The sequence below is a fragment of the Lithobates pipiens genome, unplaced genomic scaffold (assembly GCF_037356315.1).
Source record: "Lithobates pipiens isolate NorthernLeopardFrog02 unplaced genomic scaffold, aLitPip1_a1.2 Scaffold_22, whole genome shotgun sequence".
Taxonomy (NCBI): Eukaryota; Metazoa; Chordata; class Amphibia; order Anura; family Ranidae; genus Lithobates; species Lithobates pipiens.
The window spans coordinates 152233584-152250000 of record NW_027507784.1 but is presented as its reverse complement, the minus strand read 5'-3'; the positions used below and the strand labels follow the sequence as shown (position 1 = coordinate 152250000).

The 16417-nt window shown below is 43.2% G+C and overlaps 1 protein-coding gene across 2 annotated transcripts in view; it reads right to left on the bottom strand.

The window, feature by feature from the left end:
* CUNH2orf80 (chromosome unknown C2orf80 homolog) overlaps window positions 1-16417 on the bottom strand; it is a 158568-nt gene that overhangs the window by 2050 nt on the left and 140101 nt on the right. For both annotated transcript variants that reach the window (XM_077448466.1, XM_077448465.1), the window contains exons 7-8: window positions 14880-14967; window positions 11321-11412 (exon numbers count right to left, since the gene is read on the bottom strand). In XM_077448466.1, the coding sequence (XP_077304592.1) occupies window positions 11321-11412; window positions 14880-14967 (180 nt within the window). The remainder of the gene's footprint in view (window positions 1-11320; window positions 11413-14879; window positions 14968-16417) is intronic.

The following is a 16417-nucleotide window of genomic DNA, read 5'->3' as shown; positions in this document are numbered from 1 at the left end:
TGGGATATTTGGACGGACTCCCTGTCCACTAATGCAGACTCAATGGATGATTAGTAATGTTCTACTAAGTACCACGGTTGACCCAAGTGGCATCTCTGATCTCATAAACACCCCTGGGTTGCTCGTCAATAGTCATGGGGGGGGGGATGCGAATATGTAACTATAATGTACACTTTATCTCATAAGAAATTAAAGTAAGCTTTGTAGGGTATATGTAGAATCGGAAGATTGATTTGGATACTCTACACAGGTGGTTGAGTGTACAGTGGTTTAGGTAGTTTATGTATGTTGTATGTAATGCATTTTTTTTTTCTCATAGTTTTGTAGTTGTAGTGACCGAGCCTGGGTATGCCCAATAGGCTCTGTATTGTTTTGTTCACACCTTGAAATGACAATAAAAATTACTTTTTTTTTTTTTTTTTTTTTCAAATAAATTTTATTGAAAAGAAGGTACAAGACAAAGAAAATACCGTAAGATGAATAAAGGCATTTTTGAAGGAGCTGTCTGAATCTCGAGAAAGTAGTCACATCAACATTTAAATGCATTGAAAACATAAACATATTACTCCTTGCAGGAAATGGAGGCCAAACCATTCTCCCTCACAAGAAGGAGAAGTGGATGACCTCAACTGGATGGATCTGCGGATGCCATGGCATGGCACCATGGAATCCTTCAAGGGAGCCAAGGTCCTACATGGAATATGCATAAAAAATAACAGAATGCTAGAAGGAAAGAGGGGGGGGGGGAAGAAAAAGGGGGGGGGAGGGGGAGGCTTGCCAAGCCTGGTATAGTATAGCAGTCCGCACCTGAGGAGGGTGGGATCCCAACCGATGGTGGGGGGGTGCGGCGTTGAAAAAATAGAAGATACACTGTGTTGTACACTGGGTAGTAAAGTTTCACACTGCAGTAAAGTTCGCTGGTAGCAGGGGGTCAGTGCGAGTGAAAGAATGGTCTTTGAGGAGGGTCCGTTCCTGTGGAGTGAGTTTGGAGGCGATGTACAGGTTCCATCTACTATGGAAACGTTGTGTGGCTTTAGGTTGGAGTAGGTTTGTGTTAAGTTTGTCCCGGAGAAGAAGGTGCCTGAGGTCTCTGTTGACTTGAGAAACTGAAGGGGTGGTAGTGGCAGTCCAGTGTGCCAGAATGGCTCTCCTGGAAAGCAACAGGCAAATCAGGGCCCATTCCTTGCCTGGGGGTGAGGAGGCGGCCGACCATGGGAGTAGTTTAGGATCCCAGTATCCGAAGATGAGGAGTAGCGGATCTTTGGGAAGCTTCAGTAGTGTGACTTCAAAGATGAAGGCCAATATGCGATCCCAGAACGAGGAGATGGCCAAACAAGACCAGTAGCGGTGGGCAAGAGTAGGTTTTGATTGTTGGCAAAGAGGGCACTGTGAAGCTTGAGAAGTATGAGGTATCCCCGATGGGAGGAACGGTATATGCGCTCTGTGTGAGATTTTAAGTTGAGTTTCCCTCCAAGATTCGTTCGGGATGAGACGGTATACTGAGTTAAGGCCATACAGAATCTTTTCGACTATGTCATCATCCGGAAAGTCTTTCGCCCAATTAGATACCGAGGATGAATGCAGAGAGGGTGTTGTTTTGAGAAGTAGAGGTTTGTAGATTTCAGAGATTTTGTAGGAATCTTGTCGTAGAAGCGTGTCGATGAGAGAAGATTTGAACCTCGAGTGCTCCGCCCTGCATGATTTCTGAAGAAAGCTGAGGCACTGGCCATAGTGGAAAGCAGAGGAATCCGGCAAGGAGTACTTTTGGGCTAAGGTCTGGAAAGATAATGCATGACCAGAGTCCAAGTCACACATGGATGAGAAGTTAATAAGGCCTTTCTGTCGCCATGTTGCGTAAGGATGGTGTTCCAGACCCGGGGTAAAGTTTGGATGACCCTGGATCGGGAGGTGTCTTGACATGAACGGAGATAGCTTGAGACCTTTTCTGACTTCCCTCCAGGCGATAGCTGTGTCTCTCAGGAGAAGATTGTGTTGATAGGACGTGTCGAGAGTTTTCCACTGACAGTGGAGAAGGGCAGACAGGGAATAGGGACGTGTCATTTCGGACTCCAGTTGGTAATTCGAGCAATGGGATTTCTGGGTTATCCAGTCAATGCCTACCCTTAACAAACAGGCTAGGTTGTACGTTCTAAGGTTGGGGAGACTGATGCCCCCCTCGGTTCTGGGAAGGTGGAGTTTGGTAAATGCTATGCGTGGTCTCTTGCCCCGTCATATGAAATTAGAGATTGTGGTGTTTAGGAGTTTGACGTCCTTGTGCCGGAGAAGTAGTGGTATCGTCTGAAGGGGATACAATAAGCGTGCGAAACTGACCATTTTAAATAGATGGCACCTTCCCAGAAGCGATAGTGGCAGATCCATCCAGTTTTCACATTCACGTTTAATTTTGTCAAAAAGGGGAGGGTAGTTCAGGTGGTATAGAGAAGAGGGTGGTCTCCCTATCTTGATTCCCAGGTATGTAATATGCGTTTTCGCTATTGTAAAAATGGAGCGTTGTGCCCATAGCGGATGTGGGTGGGAGCCTAAGGGGAGTATTTCGCTTTTAGAATAATTTATGCGCAAGCCCGAGCATTGTCGGAATTGGTCAAAAACCTCTTTGATCGTGGGCATGTCAGTGGACGGGTCGGCAGAGAAGATAAGAACATCGTCAGCAAAGAGAGACGTTCTTAGTTCCTGTGACCCTATTCTGATCCCATGTAAGGGGGCTACAGTTGATAAGTACCTAGAAAGTGGTTCGATAGCAATGTTAAAAAGGAGAGGTGATAGAGGGCAGCCCTGTCTGGTACCTTTATACAAGCGGAATTCGTCAGATAAGAGGCCTGCGGCAACAAGCCTAGCTGTGGGGGATGTATACATAGAGCTAATTAAGTGAAGAAAAGGGCCAGAGAAGCCCATCTCGCCCAAGACCATGGATAGCCATCCAAAATTAACATTGTCAAAAGCCTTTTCGGCATCTAGGGTAATAATGGCTAGATCACTGTTAGGGTTGCATCTAGCGTGTTCCAATGCGATCATCACCTTCCTGATATTTATAGTCGCTGTTCTACCCTTGACAAAGCCTGATTGGGCGGACTGTATCAGGAAGGGGATGATATCGGCCAGGCGGTTAGCTACTATTTTAGAAAGGATCTTGACATCAAGATTTAGGAGCGAAATGGGTCTATACGACCCTGGTTCTTGCGGGTCTTTCCCTTTTTTCTCTAGTAGTTTAATAATCGCTTGGTTGCCGGAGGGTAGATAGGCACCGCCAGACCATATGTTCTGGTAGACTGTGGCAAGAGTCGGGGTTAGCAGGGATTCAAGAGATTTATAAAATTCGCCTGTTAGGCCATCAGGGCCGGGGGCTTTGGAGGAGGCTAGAGACCGAATTGTGGAAGAAATTTCAGAAGGGGAGATGGGGGCATTTAGCTCATTGAGTTGATCGGAGGATATGCAAGTTAGGTTAACCTTATCAAGGAAGTATCGCGCTGTGCGTTGGTCAATAGGGTCAGCTGCATAGAGGGTAGAGTAGTAGCGCAGCATTGCCGCGTTTATGCCTTTCTGGGAGGTAGCAACACGACCGTCCGAGTCGCGAATGGACGGAATGACCGTCGGGCGGTAAGGGCCTTTGCAAAGTCTGGCAAGAAGTTTGCCAGCTTTGTTGCCAAATTTATGAAGGGTAGCGTCGAGGTAGGTTTTTTTGGTGATTTTCAGGGTGTTAGCCCATGCATCAAAAGACTGTTTGGCTGAGTGCCAAGCCGTCCGGTTTTCGGGAGAGTCATTGGCGTAGAGTGCCAGTTTGGGCCTGGTGCAGTCTGGAGCTGGAGGTTTTGTAGTTGTGAAGGGCATGCTTTTTGAACGAAGACGCATAAGAAATAATGCGTCCTCAGAGAAAAGCTTTACCAGCATCCCAAAACAAGTTGGTGCTATCGGTGTGTAGCGCATTTGTATGTGCATAAATTGCCCACTCCTTCTCCATGTATGTTTTAAAGTCTGAATTGTGCTGAAGGTAGGATGGAAAGCGCCATAATTTGGGGTTGGGGTGCACGTCCGGGGTCTCTAGGGTCGCTGAAATGGGCACGTGGTCTGAGATAGCTATGTCATGTATGTCCGCTCCTGGGAGCAGGGGTATCAGGTCGTCAGTGCAGAAGATGTAGTCGATTCTAGTAAAGACATTATGCAGGTAAGAGTAAAAGGAAAACTCACGGTCAGTCGGGTGGTGCAGTCGCCATATGTCATGGAGGTGAAGGGAATTCATCGTCGCTGCAAGGCTCGAGGGGTTATTGGTGGCTGGGGGTGAGGCTGAACGCGGATATGAGGACCGATCGTCAACCGGGTGAACAACAGAGTTGAAATCACCTCCCACTATTTGTGGAAGGTGAGGGGAACGCAGGAGCCAGTTAGTTAACGTGCTAAAAAATTCTTTAGTAGGGTTGTTCGGGGCGTAGACATTAGATATAATGAGCTCCTTCGATCCTTTGCGGACCCGAAGGGAAAGGAGTCTGCCCTGTTGATCTGCGTCTGTAGATAAGATCTTACAGGGAAGAGTCTTGTTGATGAGGATAAGTACTCCCGCCTTACGGCCAACGGCTTCAGAGCCAGCTACATCACCCACCCATAGCTTCTTCATCCGGACGTAGTCGGCTGAGGAGAGATGGGTTTCCTGAAGCAGCGCTATATCAGTTTTAAGCCTTTTAAGGTGCCTCAGTACCTTCAATCTTTTTGAGGGGGAACGGAGCCCTTTCACATTCCATGATACTATCTGAAGCATAATGGAGCGTCAAAGGGGACATAACAAGCTTGTAGTGGAATCTTTAGTTTGACCAGCCTGAAGAGCTGCAAAAAAGAGGAGGGTAGGTTGTGGAGGGCTGATGTGCCCTGCCGAGCGATCACAGCGAGTGGGGACTGCGTATAAGTAGGCATATCGAGGAGGCAGAGGGGGTGAAATAAAAAAGGGGGGGGAGGGTGTAGATACCAGGTTTGGGCACAGAGGGAGGGGACATAAACAATCATCAACTTCACTTTTTTCCGCATGGGGGTCACTGTGTAGATCAGCTCCCATAACCAAGCCCCATGATACATGCAGGCATTACCGCCCTACAGAAGGGGAGTACGGGACAGGTCATGGATTTGCATGATGATCTGCACACATGAGACCCCAGGGGAAAAGGAGTTATAAATTTGAGGTCAACAATTCAAGCAATAACAAATGAGAGCGGTTGTGCAAAAGAGAGAAGGAACATAAAAAATAAAACAATTGAACCAAGAGAACATGAAAAATAGTCATCCAAGCCTAGGAGCAGTATAGCTCGTGTAGAGGAACAAAAAATCAAACAGGGTGGCTCAATGAGCCCTTGCTGTACCCCAATACTACCTGAGAAGTGTGAACGGCCCAGGAGGGGAACTGTTCAAAACGGGTCACTTCATCCAGGCATGAGAAGGGTTGGCGTGGAACCGGAGGGCTGGGAAGGATGTGAGAAAGACCTGTAGGGTAGGAGACCCCTCACCTTGAGGTTTGGGAAAGCTGAGCCGGGCCCGCAGCCCTGAAGCGTTTGGGAGAGTCTTTCCGTGGGCTTCTTTGGTCCAAGGCTTGGTTTACTGGAGCTGCCTTAGGTGTGGGGCTGAGATGTGGGCCCGAGCGTAACGTTTTTAAGAAGCGGGTCGCCTCATCAGGATCATGGAACGAGAGTTGCTCGCCATTAGGTGTTTTGATCCGCAAAATTGCCGGGAAGGCCAGTGTGAATTTCATTTGTCGTTGGTGGAGTTCCGTGCAGATATGTTGGAAAGCTTTCCGTTTCTTGGAGACATCCACCGAGTAGTCGGCAAAGATCAAGATTTTGGTCCCGTCAAGCTGAAGAGATCTGGATTGACGATACTGCTGTAAAATGGATGTCTTATCAGAGTAATTGAGGTATTTAGCTATGATCGGGAGTGGGGATTTGCGTTCGGCATTGTATGCTCCCACACGGTGTGCTCGTTCCACTGTGAAGGGTCCCCCGAGGCCCAGAGCTTCAGGTATGCGGCGGGAACAGAGGTCCGATAAAGTAGATTGGGGCAGCGATTCTGGAATGCCAACAAAATGCATTTTGCTTCTCCTGGACCTATTTTCGAGGTCATCGAGCTTTTCCAGGATATATTTGTTGGTTCTATCCTGGGCTTGCTCCAGAGACTGTGTCTGATAAAGTTCTTCCTCGAGGTTAGAGATGCGATTTTCAGCCTCATTTAATCTAGAAGTGTGTTCCCCTAGTTGGGCTTGAAATTTTTGCATGCCTGTACTGATGGCTTTTTCCACTGAGGCAGCTATCATAGGGGAGAGGAGAGCAGCCACAGCCTGTGGCAGTAGTTCAGTGTTACAGTCCTGTAATGGAGGAGGCTGCATGGGGTGCTGCATGAGGAGAGGTGTAGTGTGGCCAGCTAGGCATGGGTGGGCAGGAGACTGTGTGGATGGAGTGTCCTTAGAGGCTGTCTGGCCTGCTGTGGGATCGCCTACCTCCATACGCTGCGCTGTCTCCTCCGGTGGGGCCGCGCAGGCCGGAGCTGAGTAGGCCGAAGCCGGGGCCTCGATTTGCGGCGAGGCCTGCCGCATGGTGGCGGCCGCATACGAGCGCGGCCCAGATTTCTCAACAAACCGGTCCATTACGGAGCCGGTGTGGCTGGGGAGGCTGCCTGCCGGTTTTCGGGCGAAATCGCCGCTTTTAAAGCCGATTTTGGAGGCTGGTGTGCGGGAGCTGTGACAAGGGACAGCTACTCCATGCGGCGCCAGAACCGGAAGTGCTCATAAAAATTACTTTAAAAAAATAAATAAAAAATACATGTATTATTCTAACAAGCTTTAAAAATGACTCAAAGAATATAAAATACTTACTATGGACAACTCCATTTATTCAAAGTAAAAAGTTGTATTACAGCCCTGTCCTAAAATCATTCAAAAAGTGAAATCTAAATATATGAAAAAACTGCTGCAACTTAATGTGAGACACACACAATAAACAGAATAAAGGGTAAAAAAAGCTGCACTGAAAACTAATAATAAATAAGAATGTGATAATTAATCCATATATCCCAATGTTGAGTATAATGAAAATACTAAACTAGCATACATAAATTAGAGCAATGAACCACTACACAGGTTCTCTGACTGTCCCCTAAAATCCTGAGATGTAACTGAACAAGCGCTTCACAAAAATGTATAGTCAACAGTATAAGTTGGACAACGATTCCTCAGTCCTCTATAGTGATACCACACACGACACACAAGAAGATGTGACAGGGTCCACCAATAATAGGTTCTCCAGAGCCTCTCCCATCCTCTGGAACTCGCTACCTCCACTGGTCCGGCTATCACCTACTCTTAATTCCTTCAGGCGATCCCTGAAAACTCATCTCTTCAGGGAAGCCTATCATGTCTCCAACTAATCTCCTACCACTTCCATCAGCTTATTCCCCACAGTTATAACCTTTTGTACCACCTGCCCCACTCTATTAGATTATAAACTCTTCTGAGCAGGGCCCTCTTAATCATCTTGTATTTTATTGTATTGTAACTGTATTGTCTCCTTTTTATATTGTGAAGCGCTGCATAAATTGTTAGCACTATATAAATCCTGAATAATAATACTGCCAGTTACCAGCTAGCTAGATCTCTTGTTTAAGGAGATCACATATGCCTGTGGCTTATCCCCTAGCCTGGGTCTCTGTATCCAGGTAGCAAGATGTTTCCCAATGCTCCACTCAAAAAAACGGTAAGATGTTTCCAAATGCCCAGGGTAACAGGATGTTTCCAAATATTCACCTCAAGGTATCCACAGCGTAACTGAACAGCTCAGCCAGACACGCCCTGGGTGATGTGCACTGCAACTCACTGGAGCTGACTGCACTGGTGTGAACTAGAGCCATTGGAATACAAGGAATGCACTCCGGATACGTTTCGGATCAGTTTTTGCTTACAGTTCACACCACACACAGTTTGCTATGTTCCAGTACAGTTCTGTGCAGAAAAAAAATGCAGCATGCTCTACTTTTTTTTTCTGCACCGAAACCGGACGAGAAACTGACTGGCACTGACTGCACTGGTGTGAACTAAAGCCATTGGAATACATGGAAAACACTGTGCATGCATTTTTAGTGGTGTGAACTAGCACTATGGTTGATATCATGTTTAGCAAACACTGCCTAACATTTCCTCCCAGAAAAACAGTAATGAGCCATACATTAACCAATTTTCTTTCCTTCCACCTCCGGTTGAAAGAAAATTGCCCGATTTTCCCATCAACACCTTCAGGCTTTGTAATATGCATCTGTCAGTTTCTGTTAATTTGCTTTCACCAAAATGTGTATTTAACCAGGGGTGTCAAAACTTTGCATACAGCTTTATAATTTTACCTGCCATAGTCAGATAACCTGACAGCCTGAAAACCATGAAGCATTATGGAACACATAATCCTGTTTTAAAATTGGGACCTGGTAAATTGGCTTTGAGTTTACATTCATGAAACCTGGTAAGTGTCAATGGTCGTACATTATCAGTGTTCTGAATTCAGCAGAAAATATGAACAAGACTAGTAAATGAAAAGGAGCAAAGAAAGGTTTTCTGGACCACAAGCTTCAGAAAGCATCAGACTATTGTTAACACTCCTAAAATACTAATTCCCATTGTAAGAAACTGAAGCATTTTCAAAAGTTGAAGAAAGAGGTACCCAGATGAGGTGAAGTAAAGAATATTATATCACCCTAAGACCTAATATTTTGTTAATACATTTACCTGCAGCAGTTTCATTGTAAGTAGGATTTAATGCTTTAAACAAAAATAAAAGAGACTTTTTCACAATGAGTTTTTTTCTGCTACATAAAAGATAAATACATACATACATGCTCATCTCCAGTATAACCTGCAAATCGGAGAAGCACAGAGGAACAATCTGACAAATCAAGAAAAATCTAAAAAGCAAATATAAACTTTCTCTTTCAATCTGATGGAGGATTAAAGTTATACAGGCAAGCACTGGCCATCGGGACTGCCGTGAGTTACCTGGCGGGCCGATGGTTCAGTGGGCTGGCTTCTGTGACAGCCAGTGGCATCGCAAAGGGGTGATTTTTGTGGCTATAGCCCCGAATCTGGGGCCCATTGCCCCCGAGCAGCACGGGAAAGCCAGAGAGTGGGCAGACAGCATGGGAGAGCCGGGCGGGCAAGAGAGCAGAGGGATCACATCATCTCTCACTTCCCCCCCCCCTCTCTATGGTGACCTGGATGTAAGGAGTGGCTCTCTGGGGACTCTGCAGTAATGAGGGGCTCTCTGGGGTCCCTGATGTATGTGGGGGGCTCTCTGGGGACCCTGATGTAAGTGGGGGGCTCTCTGGGGACCCTGATGTAAGTGGGGGGCTCTCTGGGGATTCTGATGCAAGGCGGGGGCTCTCTGGGGACTCTGAGGTAAGGGGGGTCTCTGAGAACCCTGTTGTAAGAAGGAGCTCTCTGGGGACCCTGATGTAAATGGGAGGCTCTCTGGGGACTCTTATGCAAGGGGGAGGCTCTCTGGGGACTCTGATGTAAGGGGGAGGCTCTCTGGGGACCCTGATGCAAGACTGAGGCTCTCTGGGGACCCGGATGTAATACTGAAACTCTCTGGGGACCCTGATGCTAGACTGAAGCTCTCTGGGGACCCTGGTGCAAGACTGAGGCTCTCTGGGGACCTTGATGCACGACTGAGGCTATCTGGGGACCCTGATGCAAGACTGAGGCTCTCTGGGGACCCTGATGCAAGACTGAGGCTCTCTGGGGACCCTGATGCAAGACTGAGGCTCTCTGGGGACCCTTTTGTAAGACTGAGGCTCTCTGGGGACTCTGATGCAAGACTGAGGCTCTCTGGGGACCCTGATGCAAGACTGAGGCTCTCTGGGGACCCTTTTGTAAGGGGAGCTCCCTGGGGAACCTGATGCAAGGGGGGCTCTCAGAGGACTCTGATATAAGGAGGAGGCTCTCTGTGGACCCTGATGTAAGACAGAGGCTCTCTGGGGACCCTGATGTAAGGAGGGGCTCTCTGTGGACCCTGATGTAAGGAGGGGCTCTCTGGGGACCCTGATGTAAGTAATTTATTAAAATCATGTCATTGTAAAAGTGTTTGTAATGTTGGAATGCATATTTTTATCTAAATAAAGATTTTTTTTTTTAAAGCGGTTTCTATCCGTGGAATGTTTTTACTTCTTTTATTTATTTTTATTTTTTGCGCTATTGCGTTTAGCTTATATACTGTTTTTGTGTGTGTTTGCAACATTAAAGTGGGCCGGTCTGGATGAAGTCCAGGGCCAAATTTTTGTCCTAGTCCAGCCCTGAAGTTATACATAGATACTAGTCACCTTTTACAACTGAAAATGGCAAGATTGGTGATGATCTAACATTTATGAAGTATCTGCAGATTGAAACGACTAGCGCTTGTTGGCAAATGTTAATCACAATTATCTTACCCCTAATAAGCCTACATTTTCAATGGTCCTCCCACTTTCTTTACCACACCTCTTCTTCACCACACCTCTACATAACATCAAGCAACCATGTGTGTTGTTGGACTGCATACATAGGTGCCTATAGGCAGATCATGCTTGCACATCCAACTGACTTCTATATGTCTATAATATCTATTTTCTCTTGTGAAGACCACATATTAACCAAGCAGTATAATGTAGAGAAGAAGGGGCTGACTTGACAATTTTTCCTTTAGCTTAGTGAATGTGGTGAGATTACCCAGCTACGTGCAAGGAAAATAAAAAAATTATTTTTGTTTGCATGTGATTGGATGATTGAAGTCAGAAAAGCTTCACCTCATTCAGTAAGCTAAGAGTAAATTCCTTTACAAAGTACAAATTTCATTTGCAAAATGAACAGCTTATTTGCCTTTAGTAAATCAACCCCAAAGACTCTTTCCCTAACATAAGAGGTTATTTTAATGTCAGGAATTGCTGAATAATATTTGCTGCTCTACAAGTTATGGCACACTTCAAAGACATTTTTTTCCTTTTTAATATTTTTGCAAAAATATCTTTCATTTTAAATATATCTGAACATGCAAGGCAATAAATGTCATTACAAGGCTGTTCAAGTAATATATAATCAGGTGAAAGAAAGAAAAATTACAATAACTGAAGGGCACACCATAGTAAATAAACAATATATTTGTCCTAAATGACTTCTGTAAGACATTCACTCACTTTCAATACAATGAGCTTGTTGTTTTTTTCTATATTTTTATATATATATATATATATATATATATATATATATATATATATAAATAAAAACTATGAACAAAGCCAATAACTGCCAAATACTCACAGGTTCATGATGATCCATAGCTAGAACATTTGGGTTTTGATCTTCAGTCATATAATTTTCATTTCTACCCAGGTACTTGCAAAATCTGGTACCTGAAAGAGAAAACAGGACTTTCATCTAGGGCCTATTCATACTTGCTTGCTTACCTGCAGTAACATACTCTAATTTTGACTGCATATACCTGAATTTCACGTAGAAATCCTGTTATATTTTACTAGGCTAGTTCACATATATGCCTTGCAGTTAAGTGTGTGTTTTTAAAATGAACCCCTGAGGGCCCGCTACTATACACGCAGGAACTCTCAGGTATAGATTTGGAGGGTCCCTTAGAGAAAAACAATTTTCATTTGGCAATTCAAAAGGGCAACCAACTGTGAATTGCATTTTAAAATGTAGACTTTCCTACTAAAAAAAAAAAAAATTGTATACGCTTTGAGGACACGTTATAAGGTACACCATTCCAGTACTAGGTATGGCCTCTTCTGACTTCAGAACAGCCTGTATTTTTCATGGATTAAATAAGGTGCTGGAATTATGCTCAAAGATTTCCTTCCAATCCAATGATAGCAAAAAGATGATTTATGCAGATTTGTCAGTCACAGATTCATGCTGTAATCCTATTTCCCATCTCACAGTGAAGGATCCTACTGTCTGTATGTCCGAAACTGGGATTCATCAGATCAGCCAACATTTTTCTATTCTTCAGTTTTCCCAATTTGGCGATCCCATGCTCCCTGCATGTCATTGAAGTAAAAAGAGGTTATTTGTGCAGTTGTGGACCTATTTTTAGCTTGAACAAGCTTGCTCATTGTCCTTTGACCCCATCATTACCAAGCTGCATTCGCCCAAAGAACTACCACTTCCGGGATATTTCCTTTTTTTTCATTCTCTGTGAACCCTAGAGACTATAGTGCTTGAAAATCTCATGCAGTCATCAGTTTCCAATATGTTGCAACCAACATGCTTAGCACCAACAATCATATGGTCAAAGTTGCTTAGATCATGCATATGCAGTTGGACCTCTTGAACGTATCTGCATGTTGTATGTATTGCATTGCATATCCAATATTTTCTTCAATTGGTATATGCATTAACAAGCATATATATCTATAAAAGAGGCCAAAGACTGCACATAAAATACTATATAGGGTATTATACAAGTATATTTTTTTATGGGAAATGAAAGAACTGTAGTAATTACTTCACCTGCTTTCTAAAATTGTCTTTGTAACTCAATAAATCAAAAATAAACACTATGCAAAAAAAAAAAGGTATTTTATCACGCTAGTTGGTAAAAATGAAAACGAGGCCTGCTTTCCATCAGTGTTTCACAGTGGTCAAGATTTCATGGAAACAGCGAATCAGTTTTAAAGCTCCAAATAAAACAACCAATCGAATACACAGTTGTACTGTATATATGAGAACTGTTTCATCTTCCAAAGAATTTGAAATCCTGTTCAGTAGGTTTTCCGATTCCGACATCCCTACTAAACAGTACACCCAGGCCACTGACCTTCACTGCAGCAGCAACACAGCTTAGCCAACAACACAGTTCCACATGTACAATGGTAGAGCAGCCAAACTCTGGATGGCCCTGAATGCAGATAGCACCTGCAGTCTAATAACTGCTGTACAGGGGATTACAGGGGGCTGATGGCAATACACATTTAGGTACTGACAAGTGATTGGCAAGTAACTGCCTTAATACATATTATTTTATCTAAAACCTAGTACACACTATTAGATTTGGTTCCTTCAGTCTACTGAAGAGATCAGGAGGAGATCATGTACTAACTATCCAATGTTAGTACAGTGATCTCCCCCATTGAGCTATTGTGTTCTGACGGGGGGTGCCCTCCTCCAGAACACACCAGTGAGCTCCCCTGGCTGAGAGTTCCTTTTTCGGTCATGCCTCCTCGGTCAGATCAGGTTCCGTACTGTTGAACTCGATATTTGGCTCGTGTGTATGGCCCTTAACTTGAATAAGCTTTAATTATATTACTGCTCTGGTTATTAAAAACATAAAAAGCATATAAAGATAACATGGGCAATCATGACCTGACACACTATCAGTTGTATCTGATACTAACATAATTATACAGATAGCACACAGATAATACTGCAGCTTGAATGTGGTAGTGTTAATCCATAGCTTCAGGGCCTTGGGCTTGTGTAAATGAAAGTTTGAAGTTGATGGCATAATTTGGACATCCGTTGTGTTAATTTAGAATTAATTTATAGGTTCAATTAATTAGGTTGACCATATTCCTACCTGCGTTTGACCTGCTTCAAGCAATTTCACATTTCTATAGACGTATTGAATATGGGAGTGCCAAAACCCCCTTTAAGCAAAGAAAACCTAATTGGCATAGGCCCTAAGGCTCTTATTTTCTCAGTGAAGCCTCTAGTCTGCATGTGATCTCCTTTTCATATTTGGAATAATGAGCACATTATCAGGAACCACTCTAATGCCGCGTACACATGATTGGAATTCTCGTCGGAAAAAGCTCTGATGGTTTTACCGTAAGAATTCCGACGGGACTTTGCTCAAACTATCTTGCCTACACACAGTCACACCAAATTCCAATGGTCAATAACACCGTGACATACAACACGTTTGACAGCACTATAACAGGGACGTTTAATGCTTCCGAGCATGTATCGAATTGTTTGTGCAATCGTCAGAATTTTGTGTGTTGGAATTGCATACATATGATCGAAAAATCTGATAGAAAAGGTTTTCCATCGGAAAAATTAAGAACAGGCTCTCAATCTATAGACCGTTGAAAATGCCGACAGAAAAAGACAGATGGGCATAAACACGGTCGGAAAATCCGATGAAAAGCTCCCATCGGACTGTTTCCATCGGAAATTCCGACAGTGTGTACACGGCATAACTGGTTCCTGATCATCAATGAGGACCTGAACTGTCGGTAAAAGCAAAGACTGAGGCCACGTACACACGCGGGGACTGTTCGCTCAACTTTGTCCGTCAAACAGTTTCAGCGAACAGTCCGCTCAAAATTAGCATGGACGGACTTGCCCACACACGACGAACGAACAGTTTGCTGAAACCGTGCGCGATGACGTGAACGGCACGTACGACAGGACGGAAAATACGACGTCCTATACACTGCATTACAACTTTCGGCGTGTAAATCCTTTCTGAGCATGCGCGGAACTTAGTTTGACGAACAAGCCTACACACGAGGGGACTGTTCGCTGAAACCAAGTTTCAGCGGACAGTTTTTCGGAATTTCCGAAAAACTTTGTTCAGCAGACTGTTCGCTGAAACTGTCCGCTGAAAGCCCACACACGGGCGGACTGTCCGCCGAAACACTGTTCAGCGGACAAAGTTGGGCGAACAGTCCCCGCGTGTGTACGCGGCCTGAGAGTTATCAGCCACACAATGCTTTAGCTAATGGCTCTCAAAGGGGGTACATTTATAAACATATCTCCTGCATGAGGCATCATGCTGGGAAATTGATGTGTGTGTTTAATATGTCACTCCTTATACTTGGTAAAATAACCCAAACCAGTAATTTGCTCCCATACGTACAGTGCTTCAAAGCATGTCTTGCTGCTTGAGGTGCTGTGAGCATTGCAAATGGATGTAGTGACAGGTTGAAGGGCTGAATCCAGTGACCCTGTAAATAAACAGTTTCATTAACAAATGATTGTTGTCAATGTTATTATATACACTCCATATAAACTATAACGGCTAAAATGTGAAACACTCTATAACACATTAGGAATATAATATAATAAATTGTTAATGAATAGACCTTTTGCTGATCTGGTATATCAGCTCTAACTGGTTTATGAAAATATAACTGGTTCATAAACAGTTCAGAATGTCTATTGCAGATCATTTTTTTTAAATACTCCAACTTCTACACCGCAAAGGCTCAATTTTTAATCATACCCATAAAAATGTAAGGACAAGACTGTTGATTTTTTATTTATTTTTTATAATTATATGTTTAGAGATCTCCTGAGAAAATTATGATTTTATTTGTATATTGAATATTACGACTAAACATTATGAGTGTAGTGCAGAGCATCATTGTTACAATAATTCTATGATACAGAACATTTGTAATTATCATGTACTACTCAAAAAATGGCTAGTAAATGACATATAATCCAGATTACCAGAAGCCAAGCAGCCCATCTAAAAAAAATAAAAAATTTGCCTAGCTATTCAAATGATAATTTACGTGTACTAGTATTTAACAGAAAAAAAAATTCTGAATCAGATTTTTTATTTTTTTTATTTCATGTTGTCATTTTATTTAGGACAGGATACACCCAGTCTTCATCATGTTTCTCAAATCATAAAAGACAATGTTTACCAAGTACCCTTGGTATAGGTCTCCTAATCCTCAGCATCTTATATGACTTGGCGAATTGCTAGAATTCAGTGTTGTATCATACTGGCTAGAAATGTTGGAATTAAACACTAAAAACATATATTTGTACTTTTATTTTGTTTTGTTTTTTGTTTGATTAACTTTTTTCTTGACATGTCAATTGACACAATGCTAGTCCATGTATGATACACAAACAGTAATGCTAAATTATTGCAAATTAACCAGAACAATTAAAAATTGTCATTCCATTATTGACTATTATTGTTATTTATTTTACACATTTTGTCCAGTTTTTTTGCATATAATAGTATTTAAAAAATAACTAAACAAATTAAGTAGATCTTTCTAAACCCTGACTGGATGATTTAGTTTGCTTAACAGATTTTTCCATCAGAATAAACTCTGATGATTTTTCTGACAAAGTTGCGCTTAATGGTCTTGCCTACACACAATCACACCAAAGTCCGATCATCTAGAATGCGGTGACATACAACACGTACGGCGGGAGTAGAAAAAGGAAGATCAATAGCCAGTAGCCAATAGCTGCCCATGCGTCGTTTTTGGCCCATTGGAACAGCATACAGACAAACGGTTTTCCCGATAGGAATTGATTCCGTCGGAAAGATTTAAAATATGTTCTATTTCTAGGACCGTCAGAATTTGAGAAAAAAATAATTCAGATGAGGCCCACACACAATCAGAATATCTGATGAAAAGATTCAGT